The sequence below is a fragment of the Melanostigma gelatinosum genome (assembly GCF_949748355.1).
Source record: "Melanostigma gelatinosum genome assembly, chromosome: 16".
Classification (NCBI taxonomy): Eukaryota; Metazoa; Chordata; class Actinopteri; order Perciformes; family Zoarcidae; genus Melanostigma; species Melanostigma gelatinosum.
In genome coordinates, this window is record NC_136649.1 from 18,773,183 (window position 1) to 18,790,001 (window position 16,819).

General features: G+C 45.2%; 1 protein-coding gene across 2 annotated transcripts; it reads right to left on the bottom strand.

The window, feature by feature from the left end:
* Window positions 1-440: 440 nt before the first annotated feature.
* On the bottom strand, window positions 441-16,579 carry ccdc9b (coiled-coil domain containing 9B). Of its 2 annotated transcripts, XM_079285974.1 has the most exons (15): window positions 15,821-15,955; window positions 14,682-14,788; window positions 13,816-13,923; window positions 13,559-13,663; window positions 13,258-13,413; window positions 12,245-12,394; window positions 10,053-10,115; window positions 8,146-8,324; window positions 6,780-6,829; window positions 6,611-6,646; window positions 6,318-6,414; window positions 4,029-4,062; window positions 3,365-3,938; window positions 3,200-3,282; window positions 441-2,886 (listed from the first exon to the last, which is right to left on the bottom strand). In XM_079285974.1, the coding sequence occupies exons 3-15, from the start codon at window positions 13,909-13,911 to the stop codon at window positions 2,860-2,862; spliced, it is 1,650 nt and encodes a 549-aa protein (XP_079142100.1). In that variant the 5' UTR covers window positions 13,912-13,923; window positions 14,682-14,788; window positions 15,821-15,955; the 3' UTR covers window positions 441-2,859. The 2 variants fall into 2 exon arrangements, with proteins under 2 accessions (XP_079142100.1, XP_079142099.1); XM_079285973.1 differs by lacking the exons at window positions 14,682-14,788; window positions 15,821-15,955 and adding an exon at window positions 16,413-16,579.
* Window positions 16,580-16,819: the final 240 nt, after the last annotated feature.

Consider the following 16,819-nt stretch of genomic DNA (forward strand, 5'->3'; position numbering starts at 1 on the left):
ATATTAAGTATTACGAAATGCTCAATATATACAATAGAATATGAGTATGACAAATTAAATATCAGAATATAGAATATATAAGATAAAACAAAAATGCACAGTATATACAATGAAATAGAGTAGTGTTAAATGATCTGCCTAGGTGAAAAACAGTGAAAAACAGTCGTGCAAAAATTAAAAATCAACAAACAGCAGTGTAGCAGTGTGTAGTTATGTGGAGGATGATCTGGCCAGAGCTGTTTTATTGTAAAGTCTTATCGCTCCACCACAGCGGCTTCTTCTTAGGACGTAACAACTCTCCAGAGATAGGACTGCAGAGGCATCGGTGGCGTTTATCGCAGGTGCAACAGGGAGTGAGGGAGACGGTAAGAGATGCAACAAAACGATGCCAGTCGTGATTTTGAGTTTGAGATACAGAAAAAAACTTTATTGATGTTCTGTATGCCTTCTTCCAAACTAAGCTATGGTGCACACTGATTTAAATTAGCAGCCTCGACACACACCCTCACAGTTATTCCTTCCTTATGAGCGTATATGTGAAAACATGTAGGACAGCAGTGGAAACCCAGGAGGAGCAAGACAATCACAACCACCTCCTAAATTTGACATTTAAGCGAGGTGACAATGGACATGTGTAAAACGCTAGACGAGGACAAATGCTCAATTGCTCTATGGTTGTAGGTCCTAAATTTCATTTAGCTAAATTGAGATAATCTGTATGACATGTTTTTTTAAACAGTTTCTGTTACCATCCATTCAAATTCTATATATAATATAGAACAAGGCCCCGATTGGACTGGCCTCAAACCGTCTGACTCGCTTCATGGGTTTCCCAGTGTGCTAGATTCCTGGTGATTTGTATTTTATGTAACCACAGCTGAAGCTGACCCCATGTCCACTCTGTTCTCTACTGAGGGTTATATCACGGTTTACTGCTGTAGCACTGACACAAGAACCACAACTTCTTTGAGCACAGAGTTCTTGAAAGGCTTCTTATTACAGTTGATACCAAAAATAAAATCACAGACTGCTAATAAATAAAAAGAAATGCAAATACATGGCGGATTTGTAAAATAATTCTGGTTAACATTGTGTTGTCCAAATGGAGAGGCAAATAAATAAATTCAGTGTTGATGCAGAACTGTTAATACATTTAAACACGACTGTGTGTTATGGTACAGGCCATGAAATAAATGTAAACCTTCAGTATTTGAAGAAGCCAATATGCAACAAGGCACAACAACTAGATTCTTCAAGCTTCATTCGCTTTTCAAAAATATTAGTGTCTCTTGTGATTATAAAAGAGAACAAATTACAAAACAATGCAAAAAGAGAATTTGCAGCTGAATCCCAGTGTTTTGACTGTCGGTCCCACAGGGGCCAAAATCTTCAACAGAGAAAGAGTTGGAGGCTGTTATCAACTGGGACTGTTTGAAAACAGCAGGAGTGAAAAATGACAGGTAATATTTTAGCTCTCAAATTAGTTTTGATTCACAATTGTTGACTTTCAAGTCTCTGGTGTCCGTTGTTTAAAATGACAGTACATTACAATTCCATATTAAGTGCTGAGAAACATATACTGAGGAAGAGCAGGTAATTGGGATTCAGCTGTAAAACATGTGACAACTTTATAAAACACAATAACAATGTGTTAAAGGGCAAGAGTGAGATTTTAGCTCCACAGGGTCACTTATTATTCTCCAAGCCACATATTTCTACACCAGCAATGTGGATTTTGCTATTAGCTGAATGTTAGCTTAACATTAAAGGAGGAGTCCAGCGATTAAGGCTATATTTATATGTAAGTTGTGGGGACTTTGGAGACACCAAAGAATCATTTAAATAGCAGAGTTCAAAGATATGACTTTTAGTCCCTAGATTGGGTCAAACTTAAAAAGAAACCTCAATGCTACATTTCCCATCATCAAACTTGATAGCTTTTCTGAGAGCATATCTGCCTTGCAATCAAGCTTTCTGTTCAATTAGTGAATTCCAAATTGAGATAACCTTAATGACATCACTATGACATCATCAGGGTTATTTTGTCAGACTCGATGAAGCTCCGTCACACTGAGCTGAATCGCACTGACCACTGACTCCACTGAGTCCACTGACTCCACTGAGCTTGACGTGTAAAATGGACGGAGTCCCCCTTTAAACGTTCCTAGTAACAATAACAACGAATCACTTTTTATGTCAGTAGTAATATTCTAGGAAGTTAACAACTTAACTGTTTTGGTCAGTGGCCAATAAGACAATAAGTCCCAGATGTGCCCTTTAATATTGTAGTGATTTCTGATTAGTTAAAGGCCATTGACTGATGCTGGAAGCAATAAATAAACAATGTGTAGTCACACAGTTGTGTACAAATACAGACTGTACTGTAGGTCTGTCACTGCTGTATCAACATATAACACAGTCTTCATTGAGAATACCTCTAAGGCAGAATCAGGCACTAGATAATTTGACTGTGGCTTCTCAAGGGCTATCTAAGTGCAGCCTCCTGATATGTACCCTGACATCTTCATACAAATGTAAACATTCAATGATATTGCACTGAAGCAGCGTATTAACATGTTGAACAATGTGTCAGTACACATACTTTTATACTCGTAAAGTGCTTGGATGTAAAAAAAATATTTGAGCAGGAAAAACGTTCACCATTCCTTCATCAAATTTGAGAGAGTTTTGAGAACGTCCACAGGTGGGAGGCGCCACAGCCAAATGAAACCAGGGTTTAGTGTGTCAGCCACAGACGGGGCAACTCAAACGAGCTGCCCGAAGCAAAACGCAAATACAAAAAGGCAAAGGCTCTGTGTGTCGCTGTGATTTGGTTTCAGTATTTACGTCCAGAAAATGTCAAACAATCTTCCCGTGCTCTCTTGCCTGCAAAAAAAGAAGAGAAAAACATACACAAAAGCACAAGTTAAAGCTTATTCATTTTCCATAATTCAAATAATATTCATTTATTTTCTATGTTAAGAATTTCAGGAGGAAGTTAAATATTATCAAGCTGTGTCAGTGGTGGATGAGGTGAAGTTCTCTCATGAGACTATATCCCACAGCTGCAGTGCAGATAGTCTCTCTCTCTCTCTCTCTCTCTCTCTCTCTCTCTCTTTCATCCATTTGCACTTCCCTCCATCAGTCCATTTACGCATCTATTGATCTTCTCACCCTTCTCCCTGTCTCTCACACTGACCTTGTCGCTGCTGGTGGAGTGTGTTGGGTGTGTTTCTCCCGACTCCAGGCTCAGCACAGACAGGCCGGAGTCTATTCTTTCCTCTTTGAAAAGAAAACCAACACTAGATCAGTTATATGTCATCCGCACAGTAGAAATGTCAGGTCCATCGGAGCTACTGCATACCTGTGTTTGTGTTGCTGATGTTGCACTTGGCCAGCTCTACAGGCTGCACAGGGCTCGGCTCGAGCGAGGCAGAGGTGTTTTCAGCAGAGGGGGCGCTGGGGGCGGTGCGGAGGGTGCTGTCTTCTTTAATACATTCAGTTTCAGAAGCCTGCTGCTGGGCAACAGGAGGAGCAGGCGGACCACCTCCCTGATCCTGAGGACTGACATCCTCCTGCTTGGCACTTTCCAGAGGCTGCTGTGGCCCCTGCACTTTGTGTTGGGTCTTTCTAGGTGAGGAGGCTTTTAAGGGCCTCGAGCAGGCAGAGTCCTGAGAGCCTGTGGTTTGCTTTGTGTGAGCCGCCTGGATGAGCGCCTCTGAGAAACGCACTTTCTTCTCCGAACCCTGAGGGGACGAGGCCTCTGCCTTCCCCTGAGTGGGGGCTGCTGTGGATCCACTCACTTCCTCAGATGTACTCAGGGAGTTTGGGTCGGGCGACAGCTTCAATTTCGAGTCCTCGTCTTTCTGATCTTCCACCTCGGCATTTGTGAGGGCGTCGAGTTCCTCCAAAAACTCTTCTAACGTCGTGTCAGCAGACTAGAGGATGAGATCAGAACAACAAATCATTTTTGTAGTGACATTTATGAAGCAAGACAGTTTCACACTCACACAGGTTTGATATCTCACCTGTTCGTTCTCGCCGTCTTCATTTGCCTGCCAGCTAAAGAAATAAATAAAGTGAGTTTTATCAAAAGCTGTTCTGTAACAATTTAAAAAGAGCGTGCTGTTAATCTCTTATTATTTTCACTACCATATGCAATGTACAGAAAGCCTCACAGAACGGCTAATTAAATAGTTTGACAGCTTGGGAAATACGCTTCCTGCTTTCTCACCGAGAGTTAGATGAGAAGAGCGATAACTTTCTTCCTGTGCAGCTACAGCCAGCAGCCAATTAGCTCAGCTCATCATTAAAACAGGAAATTGGACAACATATATAGATTGGCTCTGTCCGGAGGTAACAAAATAGGATGAAAAAAAAGGAGATATATTTTAATTAGTGAGCTTTACAGGTGCTGTTTGCCCCTATTTCCAGTCTTTATGCTAAGTTAAGCTCAGCGTCTCCTGGTTGTAGCTTCATATGTACCATACTGTGAGAATTGTGTCACTTAGTGGCCTGAGAGCTGCCGCTCACTACACTACAATGCAGTGGCGGCTGGTCAATAGAGGGCCATGGGGCATGGCCCCACCATGAGCCACACAAAAAAAATTAAAATAATAATAATTATAATAATCATAAATTATACAAATTGTCAATATTTGTGTTTTTGAACTATGGAATGTACCCAGTAATGTGTGTAAAATATGATATCTGCGCAAAATATATGCTTTTCCTGTTCGTCCTCTCTGCCTGTGTGCTCTCTGCTCGTGCTCTCCGTCTGTGTGCTCTCTGCTCGTGCTCTCTCTCTGTGTGCTCGACACTCTGAGAACGCACAGCTTGGGGGACCTGATCGTTTTGGCCCAAAAGAGACGGGTCTATGAAGCAGTTCAGCCAATTGCTGATTCAAGATATAAATGAGTGACATACAATTTAGCCAATCAGCGCCCTCAAATAGATTCAGCTTGGGGCCAGAACGATCAGGCCCCCCTCGCTGCGCGTTCTCGTCAGGAGAAGTTTCTACGCGCGAGCGGCAGCGTGCGCACTCCTCCTCCAAGACCCGTTTGAGAGGAGAACTTTGGCGGAGATTCTGCAGCCAAAGAGCTGATATCAGATCAGCCTGACCTCACAATCAGACAGCAGACTCGCGGGAAAGGGAAGCAGTACATGCGAAGCTTCACTACTAGCTGTACACCAGACAGGTTTGGCTAGCTGGATGACGTCATGCTAATCATTTATTTAGCTTTTTAAAACAACGGGGACGGATCCAGCACGGACAGTTACGGGAGTGAGGGATGAGGAGGTAAGGAAACATGAGAACACCAGGGTAGGGAGTGAGGGATGAGGAGGTAAGGACACATGAGAACACCAGGACACACATGAGAACTCTGTCAACATATCAGACAAAGTGAACATCTTTTCTTCTACATAGTTGTCCTCAGTCTCATCTGCTTAACTTGGTCATGGAGGCATCAACATGTAATAGAGATGTTAAATTAACAGTGAAAACTCATCATAGCTTAATTTAACATCAGTATTCATAATTACACTTCATGTTTACTTCTCCTGATCTTTACCTCCTATAACAAGGTCCATAGGGGCATCTCAATAAATGAACATGTTATATTATATTATATAAGTGTTATTTACTGACTGTTTTTGTGTTGGAATACATGTTAAATATTTTACTGCCAAGTAATAATGCATGTTTGATACTTACATTTTTTTTTGCATTAAATCATACTGGGATGTTTGCTGAAATTGATAGGATGGCCCTCCCTAGAACATTTTCCACCAGCCGCCACTGCTACAATGTATTCCCAGCTGTGTAATCAGCTCACCCTGCTAACAAGAGTCTGTGAGGACACACCTGCATGCTGTTTTGCACTGTCCCCTGACCCTTTCCCAGCTCCATCACTGAGACGCGTGGAGAGGAAATCACCTGGCACATTACACTTTCACACTAAAAGCCCATAAAGCATCACTCCTGGGTCTGTGGCCTCGTGGCTTTTTGAGGTGACGCAATGCTTGTGTAACAACACACACTGAAAGCCTCCTCACCACCCAGCACAGTAGCTTGTTTCACAGGATGGCTGGAGGAGGGAAAAAAAATCCAATGCCGTGAGATACAAAACGAAGCCTTCTGGGTTATTTAGTCAGCTGCTGGAAAACAACAACAGCCTTCCCCACAATCGTTTCACTTATTTCACTCGTCATAGTATGTTTTCCCGTAACACTCAATTGAGGCTGTGGGGAGATCGTGCCCCGGGTCGAGTCAGCTGTAACATCAGGTTTGTAGATGATGCTTAGCTGCTACTGACCTCCTGGCTCTCCCAGTCAGACGATCTATGCCTTTTGCTTTACTGCTCATCACCAGTACGTCTTTAGCTCCCTTGTCTTTGCCTCGCTTCTCATGACCTAGGACAGAAGAATACCAAAGGTTGAGTCACAATTAAATGACATTTTACATAAAAAGACAGTTCTCATTTCTGCAGAAGCAACAGTACATCTTTTACTGTTTACTCGCCGTGTGTGCTTAAATGTCTTTAATATTAGGCAACAACAACAATACTAAATGAATAAAATAATTATATTGAAGTGTGGGATATCGCACCTGCTCGGGACGATCCTCTTCTAGCATTTCGTCCACCTGAAATAGAAAGAAACGGATTAAATGAAAAGGAAACAGGACTCAGATAGTGGAAACATCATGTTATCATCATACTGTGACGTGAACGGTCCTCTTCCTCATCTTCTCAGTTTGCGCTTCGTGAATGTCTCACCTCTGCTGGAGGGCCCCCAGTCTCTGTCAGCGAGGGATTTGTCTGAAAACCTAAAAGCAGAGGTTCAGTTAAGACAGAAACACAAACCAATGCAAGCTCATGTCTCATAACCGGGCATAACGGCCCATCTCCACCCCATCAACAGGCTCTTCTCACATTCAAGTCTCATTATTGTACATCTGTTATGTAAATTTGAGATTTTGCAGAATCGGTGAGTGTTTTATTTTTTGCTGCATGAGTCACACTCTTGCATTTCACATCCAGTGAAGCCATCGACATTGTTGAATCAAAAACACACTTCCTCTTCTATTCTTACCCGTTGAAGCCTCGCCAAATAAGGCAAGGTATTCCATCCCTTACCCCAAGTTAAAAATAGCCGCTCCTCTTTTGTCTCTTTACATTTTTGAAGCTTCCCTAAACAGCACATTCATTCACTCTGCAACTCTTCGTACCACAGCCTGGTTTGTTTGAAATCCTTACAACACTTACAATGACTGGGCTCTATCTCATTCCTCCTGTAATCAAACTCAATCCTCACAGTGTGAGAACACACAACCAGATGTGCTTACACACTGTCACATAACTGGTCATACAGGGGTACAAGGATACAGGGATACGTGCCGGAAAGGTAATTATTTTACGTGATAATTGAGCAATGTCTTGTGACTTCACGAGATCTAGAGTGATGGATCCTTCCACTGAATAATCTAAATAGAAAGACACCAGATGTTCTTCAAGGTTAGTTTGTTCGTTATCTACATCTGCACTAACAGTGAATGAAGCTTCTCACAAACCTCTGAAGTAAAAGAAGAGGAGAGAAGCATTGATTCTTAAAATAGCTGCTAGGCAGGACAGGGGATTTAGCCTGATATCAACTTGTTACACTCTGTTTTCATCTTCAGCCTGACATTGACTCCACTTTAATTGATTTTTATGTGGGGGGGAGTGGGTACATTTTTCCTAATCAATCATTTTAAGACAGCAGGTGACAGGTGTGCCGGTGTGTGTGGAGCTTATGCTAAGGTAAGCTAGCTAGCTGCTGGCATACAGACATCAGAGAGGCATCAATCTTCTCAGTCTCAGCAAGACGATGTATTATTAAATTACACAATGTAAGTAAAGCAATGAAGAAGCATCTTGTTTCATAACTAAGGGGATTGAAGACTAGAGGACAGAGACGTAGACTTCCAACACCTAGACTGGAAAGATAACACTCTAATCCGTGTCCAGTCAACATTTCCTGGAATTGAATTCTCCATTATAAAAACAGAGGGAGCCAATGAAATATCACCTGGAGGGACAGCTGTAAGAAATCTAAGACATCAGCAGAGGTGCCTTGGGAAGTGTGAGTGCTGAGAAGTCTTACATGTTGTCAGATTTGTCCACGTCCCATGCCCGTTTCCACTGGCCCTTGGCGTTTTTGTGGCGTGCCACTCTCTCCCTGTCGATCTGCTGGCGCTCTTTCTTCCACCGCACGTACTCCTCCTGCTCCTCTTTCGACGTGGGGATGTTGAGGTCTGTGCTGGCCTGCAGGCTCTCCGGCTCCTTTAGCGGACACAAAACAGTTGCATTTGAAATATGTAATACATCCGAAGCGTCACTCCACACACTAATCGGAGCAGTAAAGCTCAACAGCAGCCTCACGTCAAGCATGGCTGCTCATGAGACAGCTTCTCATCTCTAAACAAATAACGAAACAGCAACAAGGCAGTATACAGATCAGTAGGGATCAAAAGAAAAGGAACAAACAAGGATATTATTTTCATGGGTCATTTACTGTAAATGCCGAGCGCTGCATCACTGTAAACACTGACGGTGAGTGTCGGTTAATTCCAGTCGGCTCCCATTTAATTACAAAGAGCTCCTTGTTTGTCTACCGTGACGATTGGAAGGTAACGCAATCAAATTCTTTGAGATAATATTCCAGTAAAAGGGTGTCCAGTAAACGCAATTAGATCCGCTTCCTCCTTTCCCCTCTTAACCTGTTTATTGATTATTGCCACGAGAGCAGAAAGGATTGCTTGCTGATACTAAAGAGTGATGTGATGCAGGCTCTTTAACACATCAAAGGGCACAGAGGCTGTGTGCTCTTGTTACAAAGCCCTGGAGCAAACCAGGACTACAAACACGGCTGTGCTCCGATGGAAACCACGTGCAAGACCAGCAGACCCTGAGAGAGAAAGCGCTTATGAGTGTCTGTTTTTTGATGTTGCTGTCTGGAGGGAAAAAAAATAAAATTGTGTGAGAAAAAGGGAAAAACAATCAGCATTTTACGACAGAGAGAGAGAGAGAGAGAAACGGCACATGATGGGTGATGTTTTCCCCTCAGGTGTGGACCAATCACAGCCAAGTAAACATGTTGCCTTCATGTGTGCATTTATGGGAGAACATGGCATCTGTGCTTATCCCTTTGTTCCCCCCCCCCCCCCCGCCCTCTCCTCTGTCCCCAGGAGAACGTCAGTGTCCACAAGGGAGGCCGCTTCCAGCATGTTCCAACAGGCCGTCTCCTGATGACACCACAGCCGCCCTGCTAATGAGCACTTTTCAATTTCTCGCCTCGCTGGGAGGTTGTCAGGGGCCAAGGCAGGTACAGGAGCACAGGGAGTCTGGCCAGTGCTGAGAGAGAGAGCAGGACTCGGGCTCAGACACGTGCATGAAAATCAGATAGACTGCTACATGGTGACTAAGAACGATCCTGCTCATATTCTCAATTGTTTCCTCCACAAGCTGCACTGGTTTAGGCCTGAAAATGCCAGAAGAGGTTTCCTGTATATTTGTTAAACAAAGCAGCTAACAAATCCAACGGCTGTGTACCCCTTACACAACACCCAAAGAAAACTCTAAGCATTGTATTCCCTTGAACTGCAGCTGCAACGCCAGCAAGGTACAGAGAGGCAGAGAGGCATGAACAGCATCACATGTTGTGCCTTTGAAGCCCACCCTGCCTATTTAGCCTGTTTGTCACAGGCCGGATCTGCACGACAGCTCTGAGCTACTCCAGCAACGTTAACACGTGAGCCGGCGGGAGCCAGATGGGGACGAGCGTGTTGTGCCTTGTCTGCATGTGAGTGCTTGTGATGAGAAGCGTGTATTTGCATCCCTGTGTGTTTCGTGCGCTCACATAGTGGCGCTGTCATGTGGAAACCTTGTAGTCTACATTTGTTTTCATCTAGAGATACAACCCTTTGAGATGGGTACACGTATTAGAGATGGTGACAATATGCATGTTAATATGTTGTGTGTGTGTTTATGTCAACTGAGGCATTGTGGTACCTGGCATTGCTCTGAAAGCCTGTGCTGGTCCTCGGTGTGCTGCTGCCCTTGTTTAACCCCGTCCTGTCACAGAGGAGAGACAAGACATAAAAGGAAGATCAACACAACGACAATGAAGATGACACAGCAACGTGTTGTCAGCCAGTTAAACACGGTTAAAAAGAGGCACATTACTTCCGCCTTAAACTTTGAAAACAAATCAAGCGAGAGCACATACGGAGGATTTAGGGGCCTACACTGCCCCCAAGTGGACTAAAGGTCCTACAGCTTCATTTGTGGGTCAGTTTTAAATGTCCGCTCTGCAATGAGGTCACCAAGCAGAGCGCAGTTTGCAGGTGGTTGAATTTCAGCGGTTTGGAAGGTGAAACTCATCATATTGCAGGTAGAGAATTGTGTGGATTTTGTTGTTTTTGAGTGTACTTCTGCAAAGATGCACTCCGGTGATCACAGTGGATGAGTCATGTTGCCGTTAACAGCAACATTTGAACAGTGTCGAGGTGGGAGCAACAATAAACGCTGGACAGATTGGTCTAGTCACGTGCACCTGCAGACAATGACGCCCACATGCACTCTCCTACACCCAAACGCTGCCTGGCTTATACACAAACACAAAAGACCCCCGTCTACCTTATTTCTTCTCTTCTTTCTCCCCTCACTCCTTCTTCCTCTCCCTCTCTGACCCTTTCCTGGCACCTCGCCAGGCCCGTCTCTTTGGCAGCATAATGAGCCTTTTCACAGTGAGAAGGCAGTCGAATGTTAATTAGATCAAATCGGTCCTTTCAGGATGGTGGGAATGGGGAAACAATTGTGCCAGAGGAGAGCAGACCACTTAAGGTTCCAGAGAGGAGAAATGGAGGCTGGAAACAGACGGTGGGCTGCCAATGAGTCTCTCCCTTTTTCTCCCCCCTTCGCCCCCTTTTTTCCCCTCACTCCCTCCCTCTGCATTTCCTTTCTCATGCGTGTGAACTGACAGTTTTGTCTTGAGGTACTTCCAGGCATTACAATCTGCCTGGGACTCCAACTAACCACACCCCTCTCGCAGTCATTATTTATCGACACACACACACGCTCATTACAAAATATGTCAGAGGACATATATATGTGCAGCTTGTCATGGAACTTTTCCAAACAAACGTTTTCTCCTCCCATCAACAGCCTTTTGCAGCTCTCGTTATGTAAATGTGATATTGTGTAAACGGGGACCATGTGGAAACCAGTTCTCTGGGACTCACAGATGACTGGTGTGCTGGAGCGCTGGCCACTGTTCAAGTGCTGATTCAGTCCACATGACAAATGACGGGGGACAGACCAAACAGGCAAAGAGAGCAGCGTGTTCAGCCCATAGATGTAGTGCACATTAACTCAGATTGGGACAGGTTGCAGGGCTCAGCGTATCAGCCAATCAGAGGCAGATGTATATATACATATTTAGCAAGAGCCTCCAATGGCTTTGTGTCCGGAGACCCCTCCCACCTCTGTGTTTACAGTGGTGAGGATCAGCTGTCTGTGCTGTGCATTAACTCACTGATTGAGCAGCCTGTGTGCGTGTGTGTGTGTGTGTGTGTGTGTCAGAGCAGCTGTTCTGCATACCCGGGGGGGGGGGGTTTAATGACAGTGTGGCATTTCACAGCCTGGCCGGGGGTGCTGCATGTGCACGAGTATCTGCCTGTCTGCGGTAAATATGGAATCTGAGACCGACAGTATCTATCTTGCACGGCCCGAGAGGGACTCTGTGAACTTAACAGGCCAAAAGGAATCTAAACCCAAAAGATTGAGTGAGTTTTCCTTTGCTGAAAAAATAGGCAAAAACACTTCAGAGGGAGAAAAGAAGAGAAATATCTATCAGATCTGAGTGGCATTAACCTAAAAAAGTAGGAGGCGGCCTCCAGGCCTTTTGAAGGTTTGTTTCTACAGCACATCTACCAACAGCTCTATTTATTAGTAGCCCCCCTCCGTTCTTCCCACACCAGTCAGTCACAGCCCCAGTCCACCTCCTGTCCACAGACCATTGTGCTCCATCACTGGAGGGGAGTGGCCAGCCCACATGTCTGACATCTCTGTAAAACACGTCGGTGCAGCACGAGAACGAACAAAAGGGGGGTCAGGGAGTGGAAACAGGCGGGAGGGTGCATGCAAGGTTTTAGATGCTGAAGCGTACGATCACTGGAGTGCTCACAGTGTCCGATTCAGACCTGTTCTGCTGCGCCTCTATTGGTCGTGTGAGGCGGCTGATTCCCCCTCCCAGCAGACTCCACACGCCTCGCCGGTCCGTCATCTGTCGGGCTCTTGATGTCCGAAGGGCCTGGCCTCCTCTCTGGCCTCTCACTCACCACCCTCTTACCCTGGAGAGACAGGTGCTCATATTAGGGTGTCATATCTGTAGCAACAGAGTCAAACCTGCTCATGTCCAAAACATGCACAAAGATTAGTAATTTCAGGGTTGAAATTTCTAATTTGTAATACAATCAGAGCACAAATCAGAACATTTACCCCGCACACAGCTGCACATTTTTAGCCATACTTGTCTGCCGGTTGGACCAACAAACCGACACACAAATATCCCAAAAACTACTGGATGCATTGCATTAACTGTGGTACAGATATCCACAGAATGTATCATAATGACTTTGGGGATCCCCAATTCTTTGGTTTATACATTCCCATCAGCCTCAGTTCTCTTTTGTTTTACTGCTTTTTTTAAAATTATTTTATTATACTATATTAATCCCGGTATGGGGGAAATTTGTCTCTGCATTTGACCCATCCCTGTATATAGGGAGCAGTGGGCTGCCAATGACAGGCACCCGGGGAGCCTTTAGGGGTTCAGTGTCTTGCTCAGGGACACTTCGACACGTCCCAGCCAAGGATCGAACCGTCGACCACACTACATTAAATACGTGAAATGAACATGATAACACACTACACTAGGTTTATTGTGAGCATATTAGCATGCTAATGCTAGCGTTTAGATCAAAGCAAAGTTGAAAAAAAAGCACCTGCTGAGCAGCGTTAAAAGCTCTGACTCTGTATGTAGGTCATGTTAACAGTTAATATTACATAACAATCATAACATGTCTAATTCCTGAATGAGGAATTGCTTCTGTGTTATTCCTTCATGTATTACAGGTAAACCTCAGGGGGTTTTGGGGTTTCCCATATTTGTCCTTGTCGCTTTAAGTGGAAATTGGGACTGCAGTGTGTTTACCTTTTTTCCAGCCATGGTGACCGTTAGCTGCTTCCTGTGGCCTCGGCCAGTCCCCTGCGGAGGGCCTTCCCCCCCCTTGTCGGGACCGGCCTCCTGCTGTCCTTTCCCAGCCGGTGAACCACCGCTGAATGGCTTCGTCACCACCACGCGACTATCCTGCTCCGGACCAAAGACACAAACATATTCTAAATATATTTTGAGGCTTCTTATCCTCAGAAAAAAAGTGTGGAAAAAATAGTCTTTCAGCAATAATAGCAGTGCTTTGACGCGTGAGCTTTTCAAGAATTATTGAGAAACTCACACTGGTGGACTTGCTGATTGTGATGGTAAGATCCTCGGCTTTGCCCTTGTGGCTCTGTAGCGCCATTCCTTCCTCTTCTGCCCTCTTCCTGTCCTCCTCCACCTCCTAAATACAACGCAATGAAAACAACAGAATAATCAGGAAGCCTGAAAGAGCTTCAGGCTCTCACAGAAAAGACACGAGCCCCAGACATGTATTCCTACAACTGATGATGACCGGTGAAATTTTGGGAATTTTGGACAAGCACCTGCCCATACCATGTGCCTCTTCATGAGCGCTTCATTCTTCCTGTGGAGAGCCTCGATCTTCTTGTCCAGCTGCTGGTCCCGCTCATGATCCCTCTTGGGCATCATCTCACTGGAGGTCTGGAAAGAGACGCATCAGATCAGTAACCTCACATTTAAAAATTAAGGCCTTGTGTGCAAAATGTGTCTTTAGTGCATCTGCAATAACTGAACCTTTTTTTGTATTTTTAGCTTTTGAGCACCGTATGAATTTTGTTGATACTAGTGTACAGATATCAAAACAAAACCCTTTTTTCAACCTTACTTTGATAATAACAGCAGCCAAAAATGTCATTTAAATAACTAACTATCTGATTAAAACAATGATTAAACTCTGAGCAGACATTGCATGCCAGCTTTTGTTAGTTGAGGGTTTTCAATGCACCACTGCGTGCACTGCGTTAACACACAGCACTGAGGCACTCTCACACACACCACAGATGGAGCATTCATTAAGAAGCTCGGTTACACAGAGAGAATGCATATGCTGAGCATCCTAAACATCCCAATGCGGTCAGCAGGGCATGCCTCCTCACACGACAAGAGGCCCCATACTGCAAATCTCCATGTGCTCTCATGGGGCAACAACTAGGTGTGTGTGTGTGGGTAACACTTCCTTTCATTAAAATCCCTCTTTAACATACTGTGCCAATTGCGAACATGAAAGAAATGTGCACAAATATTCAAAAGAGGCCAGAATAGGATATTATCACAGAGTGATGATGGGGAGGCGGTTAACCATGCCCAACACAGAGATCTCAGTTCAGCCTGCAGCAGCTTCCTGTTCCCTCTCCAACCTGCTCTGGTGTAGTCTCTCTGGATCTGTGTGGTTCCTTCACCTGACTGTGACTGTGAATGGTGACGGAGGAACTCCTCTCTGCAGCGTGAGGTTCACGGGAGTATACCGCCCTCTTTAAAGACCAAGATCACTGGAGGTTCAGGTCAGCTGTATGACAAGTCAGAGACGCAATGAAAGAAGAAGCTGCATTAAAACCGCTGTACTGCGCAACCTGTTTTAAAGGGATAGCACCACATTTTGGGTAATTTAACTCATTCACTCTCTTGACTTTGTGCCAGCTGCTGCCTGTAGCTTCACATTTAACGCACAGTCATGAAAGTGGGGTCAACCTTCTCAAAAGATTCTTAGCTAGAAAGCACATTAGAAAATGTTGGACTGGTCCTTTAAATTGGTGCACCGGAGTGTATGAAATGTCAGCATTAAGACTGGTGACAAGGCAGCTCCTCCCTCATATAAAATGCAACATATTGTTTCACAGACACCAGAATGTAACTTCCAACAGATGATAGGCTGCGATAGACAAATGTGTGTCAACCTTTTTGAAAAGGTGGGATCAGAGTTATGAGTTTGATGGTTGCATTTTGCTAGCCAGCATTTATTTTCATATTGTACACAACGTTTCATTCAGCCCACAAACAGCAGCGCTCTGTGAATACTCAATGAACGACAATCATTGTGAAAAACAAAAAAAAAGGAACTCTCGACTCAATCAGCCAAAATAAGTGTTTCCCACTTTGAATCAATCTCTGACTGTTGTTAATCAGAGCTGAGGACAAGTGACAATGGAAACGTTGCCTCCGCTGCTTGTTGAAACTGTGAAAACACATAATTCCTTTTGAAGTACCCCATTCTCCCAACTCTGTAGAAATGGGGTCAAGGGGTCAGGGGTCAGACCGTGGAGGCTGCTCTCTGTGGTATTAGCACAGAACGATGAATCACAGCGAGCGCACGAGCGACCGAAGCACACAAAGGCCATCACATTGTGACCGCATGAAATAACTAGAGCGCTTTTTTCGACCGACGCCACTGTTTCGCCTGCAAACAATCGCTGCCACTGAGATGAAGTTGACTGTCGACTGAATGTAAGACGAATAGTGAAATAACAAAAGCTACACATCCTGAATGCAGTGTGTCAAACCTGCAAAGACACGGTGAGCGTGAGCAGAAGTTAGGACTCACTCAGAGAAGCGGCTGGAAAGTGGTTACCTCACGGCTTCTAGTTGTCAGGGTGTCCAAACACAACAGACCATGAGGACATACCACCAAGAATAGGCACAAGGGAGAGACGCTGCCCAACCGGAGTCTCTGCGAGGCCAATGGCGGAGACCGAAGTAAACACTGGCCACCACAAAGTGGGGAGACTCTGTTGTGGGGACGGTACCCCTTCTGGGATCGGCCCGGCGAGTTCTGTGATGTGTGCAGCATCAATACACAACCACAAAACACACAGAGACGTTGTCGGTCTGCCAGCGGACGGCACCCATGCCTGGACAGGCAGGCGAAAAGGAAGAGGAGGGGGGGGGACCCTGCAGAGAGAAAGCTGGCAAGGCTTCCTCGCTGCCCAGCGTTCCTGCCACCTACAGGAGCTCCAACAGGGGAGAGGAAGAGCATAACTGAAACGCTGCATGTAGCCACAGCTAAATCTGCGACAGAGCAGAGGAGGAAGAGGGGGGAACCTAACACCAGAGAGGGAGAGAGAGGGAGAGAGAGAGAGAGAGAGAGAGATGTGTGGGTGGAGAAGAGAGAGGGAAAGGAGAGAGAAGGCACTCACGGGTCTTTCCATGTCAGCGGTGAGAGCTGGGCTGGGTCCAGACGCGAGGCAGCCGAGGCGGCAGAGAGGGCTGCCTGGAGTCGACGATCATGCCTCGATTACAATGAGCCAAGTTGGGCAAGCAGCCAAGACGTCTGACAAACACACAGAGCTCCCCTGTTGACGGATTTCACAGCACCCATCCGCTTGTCCTCTCCCCCCTCTATCTCTCTCTCTCTCTCCAACCCTCCCACCCTCCTGCACATATGCTCTCCCACTCCCTCACTCTAAAGCACTTGCTCTTTCCCCTCCTCACTTATCCTCTGCTCAAAGCATGCTAGTTATATCCCCTACCACTCCCCACCATCTTTAAGAATATTGGCCCTATTGCCTAATTGACACTATATTAATATATTTTTTTACTGCGT